We start from the raw sequence: 23,094 nt of genomic DNA, 5'->3' as shown, positions 1-23,094 counted from the left end.
TGGGTTGGAAGGGACCTCCGAGATCATCAAGTCCACCCCTTGATCCAACCCCGCTGTGGTTCCCAGCCCATGGCACTGATGCCACATCCAGTCTCTTCTTAAAAACCTCCAGGGATGGGAAATCCACCCCCTCCCTGGGCAGCCCATTCCAATGGCTGATCATCCTCTCTGGAAAGAAATTCTTTCTAATATCCAACCTAAACCTCCCCTGGCACAGCTTAAGACCGAGCCCTTCTTCCTGTTCTCCCTGTAACAACACCCGTGCTGCCTTCCCTCCCGTGGGAGATGTCCCCAGGGAGCCTTTTCCCAACACATGTGTCTTCTGGAGCTGGATTCCCTGGTGGCTTTGAGCCCTCCCTGCCTTTCTTCCCAGGGAAAACTTGAAGAACGTCTTTCTTTTCTCTCCTCCAGGGAAAACATGAAGAAGGTCTTTCTTTTCTCTCCCCCGCTGCCTGTTTTTACAACATCTGCAAAAATGTGGCGTTTCTGGCGCTGGGCTTTGATGTCAAACTGGAGTGAAATTTTTAAGCTTTAAAGCTACTGGGGAGGACAAACTTCTGGTGGTTGTATAAATCCCATTTTTTAGGAAATCAGGCAAAACCCCACAAATTCTTTACAAGTTCTCATCAGGAATTACTGTCAAGGGCTCTGAAGAGTTTTACACTCGATGATCCAAAGTCTTTGTCCATTATCTCCATGGATATTCTGCTGAATCCAAGCCCTGGGCTTTGTCAGGAGGTGCAGATGTCAGGGGCTGAGGCAGCAGCAGGGCTGAAGGACCCCCTGAATCCTCCTGCTACATCTCCCAAGAGCCTGACATCTCCCAAGAGTTAAAGGTACATGATTCCTGGTTGAGGTGATGGGATTTAAACACCTGAGCACTTTGGAGGATCTGAGCCCAAATACCTTTCCAATTAATATTATTAAATTCAGAGCACATGGGGCCCAGCTGCCCCCGTGCTTTGTAGCCACATCACCTGGTGCAGGGTGAGGGGCAGGTGCTCCCAACCTCCATCAGAGCAAAACCTGAACCCACGGAGCTCAAAGTCACCAACAAAGGGGCTCCATCGTCTCCTGACTCCAGGTAGGGAACCTGGGGCACAGGGAAGGGATCTGACCTGCCACCACCCCCTGAATAGAATCCAGGTGTCCCCAAGCCTCAAATTCCTTGTGGGGACGTGTTGCTGTGAGCCAGGCTGGATGTGGAACATTTAAACCCCTTTCTCAGCTCTGGGAGCTGGGGAGATGCTGCCTCTCCTTTGCAGCTCTGCTCTGCACATCCTGGCTCAGAGCAGCTCAACTGCAGCTTCCTATTCCTCTTCCAATCTGCCAGGGAAGTCATTATCTGTGTTATTACCTCTCCTTCTGACAGAGGTGGCCTGGATGAGCCAGGAGGGCACAGGGTTATAATTTTGGGTGAACTTCTCTTTCTGTGGTTGTTTTTCTGCCTGAATTTCGTCAGTGCATTTCCCTTTTCTTGACCTTTTCTCTGGCACAGGTGATTTCATAATTCTCCTTGAAATGCAATGATCCAGGAAGGCTTTTGCAACTGTACCTTGGGCCTGTGCTCAGTGGCAAACCTAAAAATGGTTTCAGGGGAGGGAAGAAAGAGCCCTTAATGCTGTTGTTAGCAAAGACACTGATAGAATGATTCCAACAGGCTGTGCTCACATTAACACATATTTCAGCCCTGGAAAGGGCTTTTCGTGGCAGAAATCCTCCCAGAAGGGTGGAAAGAAGCTTTAATAGAAAGCAGAGCCCAGTTAATGTAGATTTATGTCTGTCTTTACCTTGCATTATCTTAGAAGTTGAGTCTCTCACAAAGTCAGGCCCTTGAGCATCACTCAGGGAGAGGCTTTGCCAGTCAATTGTCTTTTGTGGGGGCTTTAGGAGTGAATTCTGTGGTCCCATGGGAATTGTTTCACTCTGCCTTATCAGAGAGGGCTCCTGGCTAGAAAGTGGAGCTGTCAAACTCTTCTAAGCTTCTCCTGGGCTAGTGCAAGGCATGGTTTTTTCAGTTAGGCCAAATTGAGGTGAATTTTCCATGGACTGACACAAACCACATCCCTGTCAGGTTTTTAAGTCCTTTTCTAAGTGAGCTTGTGCTGCAGGACTGCTCAGGGAACTGGTTATGCCAATTAATGTGCACACACAGCAGTGTTGTTCTCCTCTAGCAGGATTCAGGAAAGCATTGAAGTGTATCCTGTGGAATTCTCAAAAAAAAAATAAAAGGCATAGAAACAAAAGTGAGTTTGAAACATGGATATACCCATGGATCCAAACAATCTGAGGATTCCAGGCCAGCAATCAGGGCAGAGCCTTCATTAGTTGAGTCTTTTCACAGCAAGTGCTCTTCAAACTACAACACAACAAATATTTAGGGAGTGTGCCAGCACCCTTCCATGTTCCCCTTCCCCTGGGATCCACTGGCCAGGCCCAGGCTGCGGGTAGCTCTGCCAATGGAAATTTCTCCAGGAGCTCTTGCACAATCCCAGCAGCTGTTTTTAGCTTGGTTTGGGAAATTAGTGAACTTGAATGATCCTGTTACGCTCGTAGTTTGTCAGGAAAGATGTTGAGCAATCAGCAGCGTAAGGGAGATCAGAGGAGCAGCTTCAGCTTGTTCTTTGGCTCCTTTTTTAGCTCTGTTTTAAGTACAGAGGGTGTATTGCTGTCTTCAGTGGGTGTAAATCAGCACTGCTGAGGATCTGGCCTCTCGTGTTCTGGTTTTTACTAAAAATACCCCAGAGAGCAGCTTTGATACAATCCAGCTGTGCTCACCTTACCAGAACTGGGAAAAGAGCTGCTTGAGCTCTCAGCCCTTTGCTCTCCTCCTCCATCAAATCTGATGCTCCCTGGGGATTTGGGGGTGGAAGCTGCTTGTAACATATGGCAAGAAAGGGCTGCTGTGGAGTTCTGGAGGAAACATCAAAAGTGAAGGAGCTGGTGCAGTGCCCGTGGATGGGCCTGGGCAGTGTTTATATGGGGCTGGCAGAGGGAACAGGGGATTTATTGGGGACCCCCATATCCTTCAGCAGGAAGAGAATCATGGAAATCATAAAGGAACAGAATGGTTTGGGTTGGAAGGGGCCTTAAAGCTCAGCCAGTCCCACCCCCTGCCATGGGCAGGGACACCTTCCACTAGCCCAGGTGGCTCCAAGCCCCGTCCAACCTGGCCTTGGACACTTCCAGGGATGAGGCAGCCACAGCTTCTCTGGGCAAACCTGTGCCAGGGCCTCCCCACCCTCTGAATAAAGAGGCCCTGGAGTGCCCATGTTTAGGCACCTGAACTCAGTCTGGAATATGTAAAGTGAATTATTTCTCTGATGTTGCCTTTTTGAAAGAGGAGGATCATTTCCAGTCAGCCCTGGGCATCAGCCCTGGGGAGAGAGAGGCAGGATTTGGGGGTTTGCCTCTGTCTCTCTCTCTGAAGTTTTCCAGGGGTCTGAATGATGGATCCAGGTGCAGGCTGCCCTTCCCTGGGAGCTGAGGGGAGGTGGGGCAGCCCCAGGTGCCCGCCCAGCAGGCAGGTGAAGCTCCTGTGCTGCCCATCACCCCTCACCTGCTGTTCCTGCTCCCCAGGCAAACTGGGAGGCCAGGACTCCTTCGAGAGCATCGAGAGCTACGACAGCTGTGACCGGCTGACGCAGTCCTGGAGCAGCCAGTCCTCGTTCCAGAGCCTGCAGCGCGTCCCGTCCTACGACAGCTTCGACTCCGAGGACTATCCTGCCACCCTGCCCAGCCACAAGCCCAAGGGCACCTTCAAGGACTATGTTCGGGATCGGGCCGACATGAACAAGGACAAGCCTGTCATTCCTGCTGCTGCCCTGGCTGGATACACAGGTAGGGATCCCCCATTCCCTGGGAAACCTCCTCCCTGCGGAGCACCGGGGCAGGATCGTCCCCAGCACCCAGCAGAGCCCCAAGGGCTGTGGGTGCAGTGGCTGGGAGGGAGGGAGGGCTTTGGGGCTCCCTGGGGTGCCCGAGGGCTGTGTTGCTGTTTATTGGGCTGTGAGTGAGGGGTTTTGGGGGGTCTTTGGGGTGTCCAAGGTCTGTTGGTTCAGTGGGGTGTGAGGGAGGGGTTTGGGGGCCCCTGGAGTGCCCAGAATCTGTGCTGCTGGTTCAGTGGATTGTGAGTGAGGGGTTTTGGGGGTTCTCTGGAGTACCCAAGGTCTTTGTTGCTGTTTATTGGGCTGTGAGAGGTGTTGGGAGGTCTTTGGGGTGCCCAAGTTCTGTGTTGCAGTGTGGTGTGAGTGAGGGGTTTGGGGGTCTCTGGTGTGCCCAAGGTCTGTGTTTATTGGGCTGAGGGAGTGTTTGGGGCTCTCTGGGCTCAGCCCCATGCCTCAGGCACCCCTGAGAGCACAGAGCCCCCCAGGACTGCAGCTCCTCTGAGGGTGGGCATCCCACAGCTCCTGCAGGACGTGGCACCTGGCTGAGGGAAGGCCTGCTGTTCCATTCCCACCTGGCTGGGGCTGGAAGGAGCTGGTGTCTGCTCGGATCCCTGGGAGCCCAGGGTGGCAGAGAGCCCACATTCCCCCTCTGCCACCGTGTTGGCCACTCGTGGTTCCCCCCTCAGGCAGGAGCAGCTGCATCCCCAGCACTGCTGGGTGGGATGGGAATGATCCTCTCCCCTTCTGGCACAGGGAATCCCTTGTTTTTGCTCCGTACCTCGGTGTGAGGCAGGGCTGGGGTGGTGCCAAAGCAGTCCCAACATTTTCCATTCTCATCTGGGAGAGATGAGGAGGTGATAGGCCATGGAAACTCCTGTGGTGTGACAGCCCTGCAGCAACCTGGCATCTCCACGGAGATGGGATGGGGCTTCCAGCTAAAACTGAGCTCATCCTTTCCATGGCTTTTCCCTGTGCTCCGAGTGGAACTCAGGGCAGCTCCTGCCAGCTCCCCCTGCTCTGCACACACTGATCTCCCCTGGCCCAGCTGGGAGCAGCCGGTGGAAAGAGTTTGTGCAGATAAGGATCAGCAGGTTCAGAGCAGATCCTGAGGTGTGACTGTCCCTGAAATCTCCTCCCACGCTCGGCTCATCTTGGGGCTGATCTCGAGCTTTTTGTGAGGGTGGGGAGAGGGGTAGGAGGAAGGAGAGGTGGGGAGATAATTTTAGGAGTGTAAAAAAGGAAGTGGTTTGTTGCCATAGCTTTAGTTAGAAAGAAAGCTCAGCCCTGCCTGCTCAATGAGACCAAGTCTATACAAAATATATACAAAGTCTATACAAAATATAAGTGTGCTCTGCTGCTCCTGAGAGGATTTTGGCTCGGGGGATGTGGTGGGAAGAGGCAGGAGGGGTAGGAGGGACCATGCCCAGGTTCTTATCCTCTGCTGTGCCATGGAAATTGCTGTTCCTGAAAAAAGGGACCAGCGACCACGACTTGCAATTTTTATTCCCATTTTCTCCCAGCAATGCCTTTGGAAGTGCTTTGGGTATCCAGTGCCTGGGAGGGAGCACTGGATGAATTTTAACATCTGGGGAAACTGAGGCACAGAGGGGCTGGCAGAACTAGGAGCTCTGTTTTCCAAGCTGGATGTTTCCCTCCACATTTGCTGGAGCTTATGGAAAAGAGTGGAAAAGAACCACCCCCGCAGAGAGGCAGGAGCTGAAGTCAGAGCTGGACCCTGTGCTTTTCCAAGGAATAGTAGCACCCCAAAGGCTGTCATTGGCCTGGTGCTGCCAGGAAGGGGGGACTTGGGTTCCTGCAGTGCCAGAGCACAATTCCAAACCCTCTGTTCAGTGTAACATTTTCCCTCACCTCATTTGAAACCCCCTTTTGAGCTGGGAAGAACATCCCTTGGCCCAGGCACTTCTGTGGGATCAATAAGTGGGAACGCCTGATTTTTTATTTATATTTGCACTGATTCACTTGAGAGACTTCAAATGTGGAGAGAAAAATCCAGGATCACTCAGAAATCCTTGGGCTGGGGCTCTGCTTGCTCTCTCCAAAGGCTGCTGAACAATACTCAGCCCTCATACAACCACATCCCCTTTGCCATTGGGAGTGGGCTCTGGGCAGGGGATCTTTGCAGGCAGGTGACTCCAGAGATGTCCTCTGACCCTTTCCACGCCCTCTGGCCTGTCAGCACCTTCAGCTTTCCGTGCCAAGGGTGGGTGCAGGGCAGAGCTGGGTGGCTGTGAGAGCAGTGAGAGAGTGAGGACTTGTTGTGTCACAAACTGGAGGAGAACTGGGCACTCTCAAACTCTGTGCTGATGCATTTCTGCCAAAAAATGCCGTTCAGGCTGCCCAGAACTGCTGGGGGCTGTCTTGGGCCGGCTGAGCAAGGAGTGGGGGACTCAGGCAGAGCTTTTGGTGCTTTCTTTGATTTGCTCTCCACTCCTTTTACTTTACTGGGGGAGGAAGTGCTGTCTCGCAGCTCCAGCGGAGGAACTCGGTGTCTGGGCTCTGGCTGGGGCTCTGGGGAGGAGGTGGAGCCTCCAAACGAGCAGAGCAGGGCATTGACAGCCCTGGGTCCCAAACAAGACCCTCATGTTCCATTTCCCCCTCAGTGGATTCCTTGAGCCCACACCCAGCACCCAAAGGCCCCCTGTGGGGCTGGGCCATCACATCTCCATCTCCAGGGCTTTCTGGGAGTTGAGAACTCGACAATATTTGTCAGGTTTTGTTACCAGGGCCCTGTTTTCGTGGTGGTGGCCCAGGGAGGTGGCCCAGTGCCCTGTCACAGCACATCTCTGATGGTATCTGCCCCGGGAGGCGCAGCCCGGGCTGAGAAGGTGCATTTTGGCGGAAGCTCTGTCGGTGTTTGGTGTGTTCTTGGGGTTTGATGTGTTCTTCACCAGCTCCCAGAGCTTCTCAAAGCTGCCTTATCTGCCCCCACATCTTGACCTAGTTTGACAAGTTGCCATGGTTGCTCAGATAGAGGTTGATGCAATTTTCTTATCTTTCCTTTGAAGGAGAAATGCGATTGCTCCGGAGTTGGTGAAGTTCCGTTTCCATGGCTGCAGGGAGGGCCAGCCCTGGACACCTGGGGCTGGAGCCAAAGCTTGGCCAGCTTGAGTCTCACTCACAGGAGCAGCTGGAGCTGTGTCAGGGCAGGCTCAGGTTGGATCTCAGGCAAAGGTTCTTCCCCCAGAGGCTGGTTGGGCACTGCCCAGGCTCCCCAGGGCAGTGGGCACAGCCCCAAGGCTGCCAGAGCTCCAGGAGGGTTTGGACAACGCTCTGAGGGACAGGGTGGGATTGTTGGGGTGTCTGTGCAGGGCCAGGAGTTGGACTGGATGATCCTTGTGAGTGCCTCCTAACTCAGGAGATTCTGTGATCGTCCATCAAGGCAGATTTGGGGGTTTTGCAGCAGACAGGGTGCAGCTGGTACACTCAGGCAAACCAGGGCTCAAGGGGGTGTGTTGGCTGCTAAACCTCACCTTGGCTCAGCTGAGCTCAGTCTAAGCTGCCTCGTTGAGCAGCAGAGCAGTGTTGGGGTGGGTGGGTGGTGTTGGGGTGAGTGGGTGCTGGTGCTCAGCTCGTGCTGGGACATGGCAGAGACCCCTCTGTCCCTGAGCCCGCCTGGGCTAAGCCAGGCTCAGCTCTGGGGCTGTGCCGTGCCTGGATCCTGCACTGTGCTGCTCCTGGTGACTCCCATGGCCACCAGCAGCTGTGTGGGACCTGCTGCCACATGGGCAAACCCAGCTGGTGTGTGTCAGGGTGAGCAGCCTGTGTCTGAGGCAGTGGGGTGGGACTGACCCCGCTGGGCTCTGACCTTCCAGCCCTGCATTTGCTGCTGCTCGTGCTCTGCTCTCCTGCCCAGGGGAGGCTCAGCTTTGTGATGGCCACGGAGCTCTGAGCTGGTTTTGGTTCTGTGGAGCAGCTGTGTGGGTTGGAGCCGAGCTGTGGGGTTTGTTTGCTCTGTGTGTGCAGGACCCGAGCGCTGCCGGGGCTTTCCACAGCCCTCGTGTCTGAGCTGCCACAGCCCAGAGCTCAGCTGGGCTGAGCTGCTGCTGCACCTCACTGAGCAGGGACTGCAGGGCCCCTCCCTCCAGTGCAGGGAGAAAGGCAGGAAAGAGGGATGGGAAAGGTGGAGTCAGCCAGACCTTGATCCCACGTCTGTGAGGCTGAGGGTGGTGCTGGCCTTGCCCGGTGGGGAAGCTGCTGATGCCTTTAAAGCCACTCTCAGCACCTAAAGAGTTAATGCCCCTTGAGTGTGTCTGTCAAACTGATGTTATCCTGTTATCATCCTGCCCTGACAGAATCTGGGAGGCAGTGGAGGGAGCAGCCCCCTCTGACAGATGTTATCTCCCCTGAGCACCCAGAGGCTTCTCTCCCCAAACCTTCCTGCCCAGGCCAGATCCCAGCCTGGTCCTCGCTCTCAGCATTCATGGGGTTTGGTCCATGGGGCCCAAATTTGCTGCCAAACCCCTGTGCCCCGAGTTGTGTGTGGTGCAAAGGCTCTGAGCAGCCTGTGTTTCTGGGTGATGTTATCAGTGACCCCGCAGTGAAAGCACAGCTGCTGTTTTGCAAGAAAGTCGAGTTGGTGCCAAAGAAAGTGGGTCTCTGTCAGGACACTTTGTGTGCTGCTTCCCCTCCCCTTGTTGCTGTGCTGCTGCTCTGAAGCTCCCACCAGCCAGTTCCCCCACATGCTGTGGTCATCAGCATCCAAAATTCCATCAGCAGCCCCTCTCCCACCACACCCCACTGATCCCTCTGTCCCTGGCATCCAGAGCCTGGGCAGCAGCATTCCTGGAAACACCAGCATCCTTCCTGCTCTGCTGGAGCAGTGTGCCTGGGTGGGCACCTGCCCTTGGGGCAGGGGGATCTGGAGGTGCAGGAAGCCACCCCAGCAGCCAGAATCATGGAATCAACGAGGTTGGAAAAGACCTCTGAGATCATTGAGTCCAACCTTTGACCCAACACCACCTTGTCACCCAGACCATGGCACTGATGCCACATCCAGTGTCTTCTTCAACACCTCCAGGGATGGAGAATCCACCACTTCCCTGGGCAGCCCATTCCAAGGGCTGGGCACTCTTTCTATAAAGAACTTCCTCCTAATATCCAACCTAAACCTCCCCTGGCACAGCTGAAGACCAAGCCCTCTTGTCCTACTGCTGGTTTCCTGAGAGACCAACCCCCCCCGGCTCCCCCCTCCTGTCAGGGAGTTGCAGAGAGTGAGGAGGTCTCCCCTGAGCCTCCTCTTCTCCAGGCTGAGCCCCCCCAGCTCCCTCAGCCTCTCCTCACAGCACTTGTGCTCCAGTCCCTTCCCCAGCACAGCAGCTCCTCTGACCCCGTGCAGAGCAGGAGGTGGTGTGACCTTGCTCCTCTGGGTCATCTCTGTGACCTCAGGGGTGACCAGCAGCAGCTCCTGCTGCTTTCTGCCTCTGGGGCCCTTCTCCCCTCCCCAGGGTGTGGAGCTCGAAGGTGGGACTGGTTCAGTGGCTGCTGCTCCACCTGCCAGACGTGCAAACACACCCGGCCCCACGCACCGCTGCCCAAGCGTGGAGGGGCTGAGCCCCCCCGGGCGGGGGGAACAGCAGCTCTGGCTGTGTCTCTGCTTTGGTTGGGGTTGCACAGCAGCTCAGGGCCTGCAGGGCCGCCCTCAGGGGGGATGGGAAGCTCATGAAACCCCCCCTCTTGAGCTTTGCCAGGTGCCTCTGGAGCTCAGGGGAAGGTTGGACGATGCTTTCAGGCACGTGATGGGATTGTTGGGGTTGTCCTGTGCAGGGCCAGGACTTGATCCCTTCTAACTTGGGAGGTTCTGTGACCAGCCCTCCCAACATCTTCTTCCTCAGAGCAGAGGAGGTGCCTCAGGAAAGCAGCTCTTGCTCAGAGTTGCCCACCTGACTCTTGTCCTGACTATAATCACAGCCAAAAGCAAGTTGCTCCCCAAGGCAGGTGCTTTCTGGGTCCTTCCCTGCTTCTTTTCGCACCTGTTTTTTGGAGGTGCCTCCACCTGAGCTCCACCACTGCCCTCCCAGCACTTCCCAGTGTGTGACTGCTGCCCCAATCCTGGCAGGAGCTGTGGAGGAGGCGACTGAGCCTGGTCTGACAAACAATGGGGACCAGCTTTGCTGTGTCCCGACACTTTGGGGGAATTGGGGACCACGGTGCCATGGCAGGGGGCTGGGGCAGGGGGAGTGAGGTGACACTCACGTGAGGGAGGTGAGGGCTGTTTTGGAGACGTTGCCACGAGCACTTGTTTTGTTGGGTTGGAACCACAAACCGCAGAGCCCCAGCAGAGGTGCAGCGCTGGGGGGGGTATTTTCAGGTGGGTATTTTTTCTCTTCTTTTCTTGTTTGAAAGAAGGAAAACAAACCAGAGGCCGTTGAGAGGGGTGGTGTGTGAAACCACCTCGAGAGAGAGTGGGGATGACTCGTTTGGGGCTGTGCCCTCCCCGGTTTGGCACCATCTGCCCCAGCCGGGTGGTGCCACCAGCACTGCACCGGTTTAATTTCCCAGTGCTTGGGAATGGGGTGGGGGAACCTCCAAACCTGACCAAGGAATGGTGTGGCACCACAGCCTTAGCCCTGGGGACACCCCCGGTGCCCTCAGGGGGCTGGTGCCGCGGGAGCTCTGGCTGTTCCCGCTGGAGGAGCCGCCTGTGCTCCGGCTCCAGAGGAATATTTTCCCCCTGACGCCGGAGAATTCCTGTGGTGTGACACTCCCTGCTCAAGGACCCTGTTCAGTGCCACCAGGGCCAGACAGGGCCCCCATTGTGGCCCCTCTGGCGGGTGCTATTCTGAGCAGCCCCAGGGGTGCTGGAGGTCACCCCCCACCCTCTGATCCTCCCTTGTCCTTTGTGCAGCAGGGGCTGCCCCCATTCCCCAGCCAGGGCTGGAGTTCCTCTGGGAATCTCCTGGAAGTGCATGGGGCATAAAAGTTGCCTTGTGTCCCTCTACTCCACGCTTGGAGCTGCATCCAAACCCAGGCTGCAGGAACACCCCAGTTGGGGTGGGTTTGGAGACAACCAATGGGTCCTGGGGTGGATTGCACCCACTGAGCTGTGCCAGCCTGGAACAGTCTGTGTCTGCTTGTGGCATGGAGTGATCCCAACCAGGCATCCCAAGGGGGATTTCCAGCCCTGGATGGGGATGAGAGAAAGGGGTGAAGAAGAAGGGATGGAAAATGGGCGCTGCTCCCAGCTCCTGGGTGCACACAAAGCCTGGCAGCTTTGGAGTTGTGACATCTAGGAGTGGCATCACCACGAGCCAAGGGTTAGCTTGAAATCCTATGGGAAAAGAGGAGATTTCCAAGGATCTCCCTGCTCCTTGCTAGTCTGCAGAGTAGGTGAAAGGAGCTCATTTCTGCAGAGCTCCCTCCCAGCACTAACTGCAGCTGCACCAGATGGTGCCTGGACTTCCAGCACCCTTTCCCTGTTCCATTCACCTTCCTGCCCTCCTGGTTTTGGGCACACAGGCTCGGGCATGTGCCAGGGTTTGGCTCCTGCCACCTCGTGCCTGGCTGACATTTCAAGGTGCCCTGGCTGGCACATCTGCAGGGCCCCTCTGCCCTCCCCTGGGGCAGGGAGGGTGTGTGTTTACAGGAGCTGGGACATGCCTGGAGCCCTGCAGTAAACACATTCTTCACATAATTGCTTGTCCAACACAGAGGAATTTGGGGTTTTACGTGTCCCGCAGGCAGCTCGGAATAGACCTTGGGAATCCCTGTTCCAAGGATGACACTGCTTCCTTTGGAAATCCCACAGTACCCAGCAGAGGGTGGCAGGAGCCCTGCTTTGCTTGCTGGAGAGAGGGCAAGAATTCCTGGGTTTCCCCCTGGAAAGATGTCCCTGCCAGCTGGAAGCCAAGCAGGAACTGCAATGGCCACTTGGCTCAGGGGCAGTGCCACTGGAGCCTCCAAAGGCTCCTGCAGAGCCAGGATGGTCCAGAGGGGTTTGGAGGGCACTTCCTTACCCCAGAACCTGGTCTCTGGGGGATGGGCTTCCATCCATCTGATTTTGGGGAGAGAATCAACAAAAAATCCTTGTCCTTTGGTTGGGCAGGAGAGAGACAGATCTGAGGGGATGGACCTGGTCTCACTTCAGCCTTGGCTCCTTGGCCACGTCTCTGTTACCCTGATTTGGGGCTTGGAGGCTCCCTGGCTCTGGGCAGGGAATTGGTGTAAAGGCAGAGGGGCCAAGAAATTGGTGTAAATTCATATGGGCCAAGATAAACCATCCCCTTGGGAATTCACCTGCCGTTCCCCATGGAACACCTCAGGTGGCCGGAAAAACCTTTTTCCCAATGTTTTCTCTGCTGTAAACAGGTCCAAGCTTTGAGATGTGGTGGCATTTCAGGCCAGGCTTTTGGGTCTTCCCTTTGAGATGAGAGGCAAAGGCATCATTTGAATTTCCTCCCTCATTTTGGCTGGGATAACCCAACTCCATCCCTACTGGAATCCCTGTCTTGGCCAGCTCCTGCCGGGAGCGACTGGCTGGAGCCTTTCCCGCCGAGTCTCTCCCCATTTCCAGGCAGAAATGACACTGGGAGCTCCCTACTTTTTCCTGCCTGTGACTCTGATAACCCCCAGGGCTTGGCAGGGAACCCAGTGCCTCCAAAACCCAGGAGCAGTTCCCCAGAGGTGACAGGAGGGAAGCAATTTGGGAAGGGCTGGATGGGACCCACGATTCCCCTGTCCTGGAGCCAGCTCCCTCATTTCCTCCTCCCGCCAGCTCGGCTGCTTTTGAGTCATTCCAAACTCTTCCCTCCTTGGGTTATCCCACAGCCACAGCTCTGACAGCTCCCATTGTCATTCCTGGAAACAGGCTGGGCTCCATCCCTTTTTCTGAGCCCATGGCTCGTTTATTCCCTGCTTGAAGCTTGTGCTTGTCGCTGTCAGCACTGGGTTCATCCCGGCCTAATCCAGCCTGTGCAATTCCTCCTGGGATAAATCATCCATCGTCTGGCTCTGTTATTGTTATTATTAGGGATACATCCTAGACCGGGTTTCAAACACAACAGGATCTCTCCCAAAACACGTTGCCCAGGGCTAAGTGCAATATTTTGGGTGTGGCCGGGTTTGGAAGTTGCTCATCAAAGAGATTTTGGCTCCAGGGCTTCTCCTCTACCTTGGGTTGGGACACGAGCCCAAGGAAGAGATAAATGTTGTGAAACCTCTCCATGAATCCAGCCAAGACCAGGCTGGGGAGCACTGGGGGGCTCTGGGACTCTGAGGCAAATTCCTGTTGGCCAAAATTAGCAATCAGAGGAAAAATGGAAACCGTGGCGTTGTCAGGAGAGGTGGAACATCCATGGCATGGGATGCTGTCCATCATAATCCGGCTGGATTAGGGGAACCAGCAGCCACAGGGAGGTTTCCCATGATTTGCTAAGATTTGCCATGGGGAGATCCACCCACAGGCCCAAGGAAGAGATAAGTATTGTGAAACCTCTCCATGAATCCAGCCAAGACCAGGCTGGGGAGCACTGGGGGGCACTGGGACCCCAAGGCAAATTCCTGTTGGTCAAAATTAGCGATGATTTTGGAAACGTGGAGACAACAGCATTGTCAGGAGAGGTGGAATGTCCATGGCATGGGATGCTCTCCATCCCCTCCTGCCTCTCCAGCTGGATCAGGGGAAGCAGCAGCCACAGGGAGGTTTCCCCTGGGTTTGCTGAGCTCTGCCCTGGGGAGCTCTGTCTGTGCCTTCCCCCTCAGAGCCAGCCTTGCCCATTCCTGCAGCAACACGCCCTGGGAAGAGGCCAAATAATTGTCATACCTGGGTCCCCCCTTATCTCGGGAAGGTCGGGAAGCAGGAGTGTGCTGGAGTTCACCTCATGGCCAGCAGCTCTTTGGCATGGAGAGGGCTGGGTGCTCCTGTGCCAAGACAATGACTCCTCGCTCTTCCCCTGCCAGAAAAATAATCCTATTTATGTAACTCGAAGTGAAGCATTCCAGGGCATGAATATTCAGCTCTTCCTGCAAACAGGAAGCTCTGTTACCTGCAGGATTGAACTCCCCAGCTGTCAGCTCAGCCCACATCTTGCCCTGTGGCTGCTGATGCTGGTTTTGACAGCAGGAGGTTTTCTTTTCTTCCAGTGAACACCATTTGCATGGGATTTTTTTCCCCCATCCGGGATAGAAGGAGCTGTGCTTTTCCTGGTATTAATGTCCCATTAATGTCTCCTTTGTCTTTGTAGGCAGTGGACCCATCCAACTGTGGCAATTCCTGCTGGAACTGCTCACTGACAAGTCCTGTCAGTCCTTCATCAGCTGGACGGGCGATGGCTGGGAATTCAAACTTTCCGACCCAGATGAGGTAGAGTTCCTTGGAATCAAGTGCACAACCCAAATTCCTCAGAGATATTGGTGTGGATAACCCACTACTCCTTTCTTTGGGACTGGGATTTGCACAATCATGTTCTTCTGGCCTTGGGTATGTGGGGAAACCAACTGAAACCTGGTTAAAAACGGGGCAGCAGTGACACCCTGGGAGCAGTGATTTGTGCCCAAAGTTGGTGGGAAGGAGCTGGAACACCCCAGGGAGAGGAGCAGTGGCAAAGCTCTTCAAATAGGCTGTGGACAGGTGAGAGGGGGGACTGTCCACTGGTTTTGGGGAACAGATGGGATATTTGCTGCCTTCCCTGGGTGAGGTTGGAGTCAGGTGGGAGTCGGTCTCTGCTCCCAAGTACAAGTGACAGGACAAGAGGAAATGGCTTCAAGTTCCACCAGGGCAGGTTTAGGTTGGATATTGGGAAAATTTCTTCACATTTCTTCACAGAAAGGGTTGTCCAGCCCTGGCACAGCTGCCTGGGGCAGTGGTGGAGTCCCCATTCCTGGAGGGATTTAAAAGCCCTGTGGATGTGGCACCTGGGGACATGAGTTAGTTGTGGGATTGGCTGTGCTGGGACAATGGTTGGACTTGATCTTAGAGGGCTTTTCCAACCTAAATGATTCTGTGTATCCTCATGGAATCCCAGAATATGCTGAGTCAGGAGGGACCCACGAGGATCATCGAGTTCAACTCTTGTCCATGCACAGGCCCATCCCCAGGAGTCCCACCCTGTGCCCCAGAGGATCATCCAAACCCTCCTGGAGCTCTGGCAGCCTTGGGGCTGTGCCCACTGCCCTGGGGAGCCTGGGCAGTGCCCAACCAGCCTCTGGAGGAAGAACCTTTGCCTGAGATCCAACCTGAGCCTGCCCTGGCACAGCTCCAGCCATTCCCTGGCTGCTGTCCCTGGTCCCCCCAGAGCAGAGCTCAGTCCCTGCCCCTCCTCTGCCCCTGCCCAGGAATTGGAACTGCAGTGAGGTCTCCCCTCAGTCTCCTCCTCTCCAGACTGAACCCTCTGCTGTGCTCTGGGTTGGTTGTTCCAAGCCCTGATGCTCATGGCCCGTCCGTGTCCATCTCAACGATGACTTAAACAATGATGAGGAAAATCCTCTCCTTCCCCTCGTCCCCAGCCGAGAACCTCCCAACCGAGCCACTCTGACCTTTCCTCCCTTTCACCCCCTCTGCCAGGTGGCCAGGAGATGGGGCAAGAGGAAAAACAAGCCCAAGATGAACTACGAGAAGCTGAGCCGGGGGCTGCGCTATTACTACGACAAGAACATCATCCACAAGACGGCCGGGAAGCGCTACGTGTATCGCTTCGTGTGCGACCTGCAGAGCCTGCTGGGCTACACCCCCGAGGAGCTGCACGCCATGCTGGACGTCAAACCCGATGCTGACGAGTGAAGAGGACCCAGGGCCACCCCCTGTCCTCCTGGAGAGCCTTTGGGACTGTGTTGGTTCATTTTTTTTTCCCCGCGTTTTTTGCTGTTCTTTTCGCCGTTCGTTACGTTGTGTGTTTTTCTCGGGAGCAACTCGGATTTGATGCTTTGAGGGTTGTCGGGTGGAGGAAGAGGCAAACTTTTGGCCAGAGTTTGGTTCAGAGTTAGGATGGGCTTTGTGGTTGTTTCCTGCAAGCTCCAAGACAGGCTTTTTGGGGGCGAAATTCTCTCCGTTCGTTACGTTGTTTTTTTTTTCAAGAGCGACTCAGATTTGATGCTTTGAGGATGTTGGGGGAGAGGGTGGAGGAAGAGGCAAATTTTGGCCATTTTGGTTCAGAGAAGGATGGGCTTTATGGTTATTTCCTGCAAGCTCCAAGACAGGCTGTTTTGGGGTGAAATTCTGAGTTTAAGAAAGCCAGAAAAATGGAGCTCATTTAAAAAAACCAACCACCCCCTCCCCGCCCTTTGCTGTTTAGAAAAAACATGATCAAACGGATCCCTGTGGTTGTTCACACAAACTGACAGTTCAAGAAATGACAATATTCCCGAGGATTTCAGGATTTTCAACCTTTTTTGGGGGGGTTGGGGAGGGGAAAAACCAACTGGGAGAATATTCCTGCTTTGGGGAGGGGCAATATAGGAAAAACACAAGAACTGCTGTTCTTGTTCCATCACTTTTCTGTCCATTGTCTTCTTTTCTACAAGAGACAGATTTTTTTTTTCCTAGGAGGGATCAAGACTCTTTTTTATTTTTTATTTTTTAATTTGTTAAAGTTTTATTTTATTAAATTTTGTGCCAGTATTTGGGTTTTTTTTTTATTTTTTTTTTAAATAGTCTTAAGCTCTAAGATGGTCTCAGTATTGCAATATTGTGTGTGTTTGTTTCTGTTATGCCAGCAGAGAATTTTATCACAGTGAGGAAAAGGAAAAAAAAAAATAAATATTTAGTTTATGTAGACCCCACTGGAGAATTGGAACATTCCAACTTGGATGTGAAGGAAAATTAACTCCAAACTGGCTCCTGGTGATGCTGGCTGGGTGTGCCACCCTCATTTCCAGTCCCACACTCTGTGCTGATAAAGCTGGTTGAAATATCTCCTTTTTGTTTTTTTTTCTTTGCCTGGCTGCACAAAGCCTCTCAAGATTTCCATGGAAAATATCTTTTTTGGGTTTTCCAAATAATTTCTTTGCTCAAGGATCACTTTGGTGCTTACAGAAAATTAGGCTTGTTTGGTTTTTTTTTTCCAACGGGGAGAAATTCCTGTGTTTTCCAGGTGACAAATGGAAAACACAGCAGTGAATTGAGGGGAAAAAATCAGGAAAAAGTTAAAAACCCGAAGGGAAATGTTTTTTTTTCCTTCCTGTTGTGACCAGCTCTGTCTGTAGTGCTGTGTGTGTTGACCTGCCTGGGCACAGGAGAGGGGAAATTATCCCTGCAAATGGGCTCTTTGTGGATTTTGGGAGCCCAGCCCTGGCAGTTGTGAGGGACACGAGGCAAACCCGGGGCAAACACGAGGTCTTGTGCTCAGGGGAGATGATTTTGGGATCAATCCCAGTGGGAGCTGCTCCCTCTGCCCTCCAAACCTTTGCTGCAGCTGGTTTTTGTTTGGAGGGGTCAATCCTGCTGTGCCAAGCACTTCCTGGGGTGCTCTGGGGTGCCTTAGAGGATCAATGGGTGTTCCCACATCCAGGTCCAACCCCAGAGCTGATCCATGAGGATTTGGCTGCCCACTGGAGTCTTCCCCCCCCCCAGCCTTTGCATTCCAAGCCAGTATTACGTGTTTGAACCAAAAGTACCTTCTTTTCGTGTTGTTTGTCAGTCTGTGTGTTTTAGGGCATGGAGGTCATTCCAGGGGCACTGTGGGGCAGCAGTGGGGTCAGAGGCTTTCCAGGGATGGTGGTGGGCAATGCCTGCCTGATCCCAAAGGATCAGCTTGGAAGGACAGGACACTGAGTGTAAAGAGCCAAAATATTCAGGCACTTCCCCCCAGAGCAGGGGCAGGGCTGGAGGGGGAGCCCAATCTCAAGGTGATGCTCAGAGGTCCTGGACCCTCATCCATTTCCTCCAGAGCACCTTGGGATCCTAAAATTGGTCATTTTAGGGCAGGTCAGCCCCAAAATTGCTGCTGCTTGAAAAGAAAATGCTGGTGGAGGGGCCAAGAGGGAGCTCCAGCCCAGGGGGGTTTGCAAAGGGAGGTTGTTACACCGTTGGCTCCCGGGCTGTGCTTTGTCCCACTGAGCCCAAGGGAGGAAAAGGTGGGAGGGATGGAAAGGAGGGAAGAGGGGATGGCTGGAAGGTGAAGGGAACATGCCCCAAAGGAGGAAAGGGATGCTGCCCACTGGAAGTTAAGCCCGGGCTCATCTCCTGGGTAGGGAAAGCAGAGGAGAGGAAAATTGGGATGTCATGGCTGAGTCCCCTCCATCAGTGAGGCACCAGGGCTGAGCTCCACTGTGTCCTCTGAGCAGCTGGAAAGGAGTGCAGGGAGATGGGAGGGCACAGAGGGCACAGGGGAGGAGCTGGTACAGGGCATCCCAGCAGGACACTCCGGGTGGGTTGGATTTCCAGCAGCTGGAGGGGTTTGGGGGATGTTCAGGGTCCTGTCTTGCTGCAAAGTGCCCTGAGCTTCCCCAGCATGGGTCACTTAGAACCCCCTTACACCCCCAGAAAGGTGCCAGGCACTCCAGCTCCTGCCCTGGCACTGTGCCCTGTCCCAGGACATCCCTCCTGCTTTGCTGGGATGCTCCACTGCAGCTGAAGTGCCTTTTTCAAGCAAAAAACTGGGATAAAATTTCCCTCCAGTAGAAGGAAGCGCAGGTTCAGGTACAACCCATCGTTGCCAGTCTTAATCCCACTTCCACCCCACCATGCTTATTACTCCAGGTTTCCAAGCTGTGTTCCCAGTGATTTTGGGGAGGTGGTTTAGAGGTTGGAAAGGGTGAGCCACGGGGAGCAGCTCTGGTTTTTGGAAGCAGCCCCTGGCTGGAGTTTCTCCATCATTTCCTGACGCCATCCCATGCCAGGGACATCAGGTCCATCATTTTCTCTTTTCCTTTCCTTTTTATTCCCACTCCAGGGACCATCCCCGAGGTGTTTGCTGTTTATACACTGGAAATTTGCAGATTTGTCTTTGTTTCTTTTGATTTTGTTCCTTTTTCCTTCTCCTCCTGCCTTCCCTGCTGGCCTTTGGCGAGGGCTGTTCTGGCCCAACCTTGCTCAGCCCACACCCTCCGACCTCCTGGCCTTCAGCTCCATGGAAATTTGGGATCCCACCTGTGCTGGGATATCCAGAGGGCTGGATTGGAGGGGGATGATGATCTGGGACTCACCCCTGGGCTGGTTTCTCTGCCTGGGGATGAATTCCACCCCCGTGGCCGGTGGAAATCGGGTGGGTTTGCCTTGTTTTGGGATGTCTCAGGTGCTTTGGGGGTTTTTTGGGAATATTTTCTGTGTCCTGCTCGTTTTCTGCTCTTCTCCATGTGGTTGATGGCCCTTGGTCCCCCTGGCAGAGCCTGAACCCTTCTTTGCAAACAGCTCTCGGGGGCCTCGACGGTCGATATTTGGGACCATAAAAGAGGGGAAAAAACCCCAATAATGATCAAAAACACGAGCACTTTTCTGCTGCCCATCTCTCTCCATCCCCTTGGGTGGGACCACCATAATCCTTGGACACTCCTGCATGTCCAAGTGTAAATCCATGTTATTCCCACACATCCTCATCCAGTCATGACCGTTCAGGTGGAGAAAGAACCAAAAAAGAAAAGCTAAAATGAGATTTATCCTCCTCACGTTTTCCAAACCAACTCCTCCAACAAAAAAAGGGTCCCAGAAAGCCCCAAGAAATCCAGGAAACATCTCCATCTTCTGCTTCTTGCTTTTTTTTGGAGGGGTTTTCTCCCAGGTTTTGCTTATTCCATTGGAAAATTGGGATGCCTTGGCATGCTCTGCTCTCTGGTAGGGTCTATATGATACCCCTGAGCTGTTGTCTACATTCCAAAGAGGTTTAAATAAATGATAAATCTATGTATACATATATGTTATAATGGAATATCTCCAGGAATTAACTGCCTCAGTAAAAAAAAAAAAAAAAAAAAAAGGAAAAAAAAAAGAAAAAAAACAGTCTTTTTTTTGGTTTTATTTTGTTTTTACACTTTTTTTTTAAGCTGATAAACAGAGAAGAAGAAGAAGAAGAAAAAAAAAGAGATTGTTATATTGTGCTGTTCGACTATTTTCCAACTTGTATTTTCATATAATTTATATTTTTTAAAAGTGGGGGGAGGGGGAAAAAAAAAGAAGTTTAAAAGTGAGATTTAACAAAAAAAAAAAAAAAGAAAAAAAAAGGAAAAAGCAGGTGCTTTTTAAAAAAAACCCCTGAGCTGAGGTAGCTTAGAGATGTAGCGACGTGTGTGTGTGTCTGTGTGGTGTGTTTTGGTCTGTTTTGGTCTTTTTTTTTTTAAAGGATACAAAATTAAAAAGCAATCCCTCCTGCAATGAATTGTTAAAGAAGGGGGGGATTGGTTCTGTTTGAATTGCTGATGCTGGCACATCATTTTGCTGGAGAGTTTTTTATATACTGTAGCCTTATTTCATATCGTATTTTAAACCATGTGAAATTAAAAGAAGAATAATTCCTAATTCCCGGTGTCCGTGTGGTCATTCCATGATTTTCCTCTTGGAATTTGGGGGGCAGAAAGGGGCAAAACCAATGGGAAAATGGAGAAATGTCAACAATGATGGATTTATAAAAATTATATCTTTAATAATATCATGTTATTTATAATATTTATAACAATATTTAGAATCCTATATTACAATTATATCATCTATAATAGTATATAATTTATAATATTTATAACAATATTTAGATTTGTATATTACAATTATATCATCTATATTAGCATATAATTTATAATATTTATAGCAATATTTATATAATTACAATTAATTATATATTAATATATAACAGTACAATATTTATAAGATAGTATTTATTGAAAATATTTATATTATATATTTTTTAATATTTATAGCAATACTTATAGTATTATAAATCATTCTTCATAATAATATATATTACATTAGATATAATATATCATTATTTATATATAAAATCGTATCTTTTATATTATTTTTAATATTTATAAAAATATTTATATAATTTTATGTAATTATTTATATTAATATACACATTATTCATTATAATATTTATTGAAATTATTTACAGATAAAATTATACCTTTTACATTATATTATTTCTAATATTTATAGCAATATTTATATTATTATAAATCCTTTATAATGATATATAATATTACATTAGTTATAATATTATATTACAAAATTACTTATAGATAAAATTATCTATTTTATATTTTATATTTTATATTTCTAATATTTATTACAATATTTATAGAATTATACATAATTATGTCTATTAATATATATCGCATTATTTATAATACATTATTAAAAATATTTTAAGATACAATTATATGTTATAAATAATATATTATTTATAATATTTATAACAATATTTATGTGATTATAAATCATTATAATGCTATATAAGATTACATTATTTCTATTATATTATTTATAAAAATTATTTAAATAACAATTATATGTTATATAATATATATTATAATATATTAAAATATATATTATATTTATAAATATATATTATTATATGTTATATAATATATATTATATATTATATATAAATATATATTATTTTATAATAGATTATTTATAAAATTTTGCCCATATAAAATTCTATCTTTTATAATATTATCTATTATAAAAATTCCCTACTTTGCCCATTTTTGTGGTTCTAAGAACAAAAGGTCTGGCTGATGATGCAGCTCCTGGAAGATCTTCCCCATCAGCTCCCTCTTCCTTTGGGATTGTGGCTCCACGTCGCTGTTCCAGGGGCAATTCCAGCCTTTCCAAATGGTCTTTCATCCCAACCCCTCCCTGGGACTTTGGGATATCTCTGTTTCCCCCCCAAATGGCTTTTGGAGGAGCATTTTCCTGGGCAGGATCTCGGGAATCAGGAGCAGCCGAGTCCCCAAGCCTGGGAGCCACCAGTGTGTCCTCGTGGCCACCAGTGTGTCCTCGTGGCCACCAGTGTGTCCTCGTGGCCACCAGAGTGTCCTCGTGGCCACCACTGTGTCCTCGTGGCCACCACTGTGTCCTCGTGGCCACCACTGTGTCCTCGTGGCCACCAGTATGTCCTCGTGGCCACCAGAGTGTCCTCGTGGCCACCAGTGTGTTCTCGTGGCCCCCACTGTGTTCTCGTGGCCCCCACTGTGTCCTCGTGGCCACCAGTGTGTCCTCATGGCCACCAGTGTGTCCTCGTGGCCACCAGTGTGTCCTTGTCGCCACCACTGTGTCCCCATGGCCACCACTGTGTCCTCATGGCCACCACTGTGTCCTCGTGGCCACCAGTGTGTCCTCATGGTCACCAGTGTGTCCTTGTGGCCACCACCGTGTCCTCATGGCCACCAGTGTGTCCTTGTGGCCACCACCATGTCCTCATGGCCACCAGTGTGTCCTCATGGCCACCACTGTGTCCTCGTGGCAGCAGGGAGATGCCGCTGGAATTCCGTTTTCCTCCTGGACACCACGGGCTGGGCTCCATCAGCAGGAGAAATCCACCTCTGGGCTCTTCAATGACACCCCTGTGCCCCAGAACTCAGGAAAACCCATGTGATTGTGGACATCCTGGAATGTCCTGGGATGGAAGGGCCCAAAAGGACCATCCTGGCCCTGGCCAAGAGTTGGGATGTTTTTTCCAGGGAGTTTTGTGCTGGCTCTGGTGTCTCCTCATCCATCCAGGAGGAGCTCTGGGTGGTGCCTGACGGGATGGGGGTTAATTGGAGCTCGTTTGTAGGTCTGCAAGTGCTGATTTATGAAGGTCTCGGAGAGGTTCAAGGTCCGGGAGCTGCCGCTGATCCAAAGGGCCGGAGAGTTTGTGTGACGGGACATTCCCAGAGGACAACATCCCTGAGGATTGGGGGTTTCAATCAGCATGGAGAGGAGCAGACACAGCACCCAGGAATGTGACCCTTGGATTTCTTGGACACCAAGAAGGTTGGATGAGTCATCAGGGTGACGAGGATGCAACGGATGAATCCAGGACAAGGAATATTTAAACCGACTCCATTGGTGGTGACTCCACTTGGAGCCGGGCAGGAAGAGGGATGTCCTGGGACATGGAAGGACGAGGATGGAGAACCAGGATGGTCCCCACGGGTGCTCCTGGGATGGCTGTGGGACACTCCTGTGTCCTGGAAGCTCAGCTAATCCGTGGATTTGAGAGGCTGGGAGAGATCCCAAAGCTGGGAGAACCCTGGGACAGGGAGTGCCCACTCTGGGACAGAGAGTGGCCGTCCTGGGACAGGGAGTGCCCATCCTGGGACAGCCAGTGCCCGTCCTGGG

The 23,094-nt window shown here is 51.5% G+C and overlaps 1 protein-coding gene across 2 annotated transcripts in view; it reads left to right on the top strand.

Annotated features, from left to right (window-relative positions):
* The window catches only part of ETS1 (ETS proto-oncogene 1, transcription factor), an 83,190-nt gene extending 62,901 nt beyond the window's left edge, over positions 1–20,289 (top strand). For both annotated transcript variants that reach the window (XM_027699378.1, XM_027699379.1), the window contains 3 exons: positions 3,580–3,840; positions 14,087–14,205; positions 15,406–20,289. In XM_027699378.1, coding sequence (XP_027555179.1) covers positions 3,580–3,840; positions 14,087–14,205; positions 15,406–15,621 — 596 coding nt within the window. In that variant the 3' untranslated portion in view covers positions 15,622–20,289. The remainder of the gene's footprint in view (positions 1–3,579; positions 3,841–14,086; positions 14,206–15,405) is intronic.
* Positions 20,290–23,094: the final 2,805 nt, after the last annotated feature.

The sequence above is a fragment of the Neopelma chrysocephalum genome, unplaced genomic scaffold, assembly GCF_003984885.1.
Source record: "Neopelma chrysocephalum unplaced genomic scaffold, ASM398488v2 Primary Assembly neopelma1_138, whole genome shotgun sequence".
NCBI lineage: Eukaryota > Metazoa > Chordata > Aves > Passeriformes > Pipridae > Neopelma > Neopelma chrysocephalum.
Note: the sequence above shows the minus strand (reverse complement) of the source record. Positions and strands in the feature narration are given on the sequence as shown.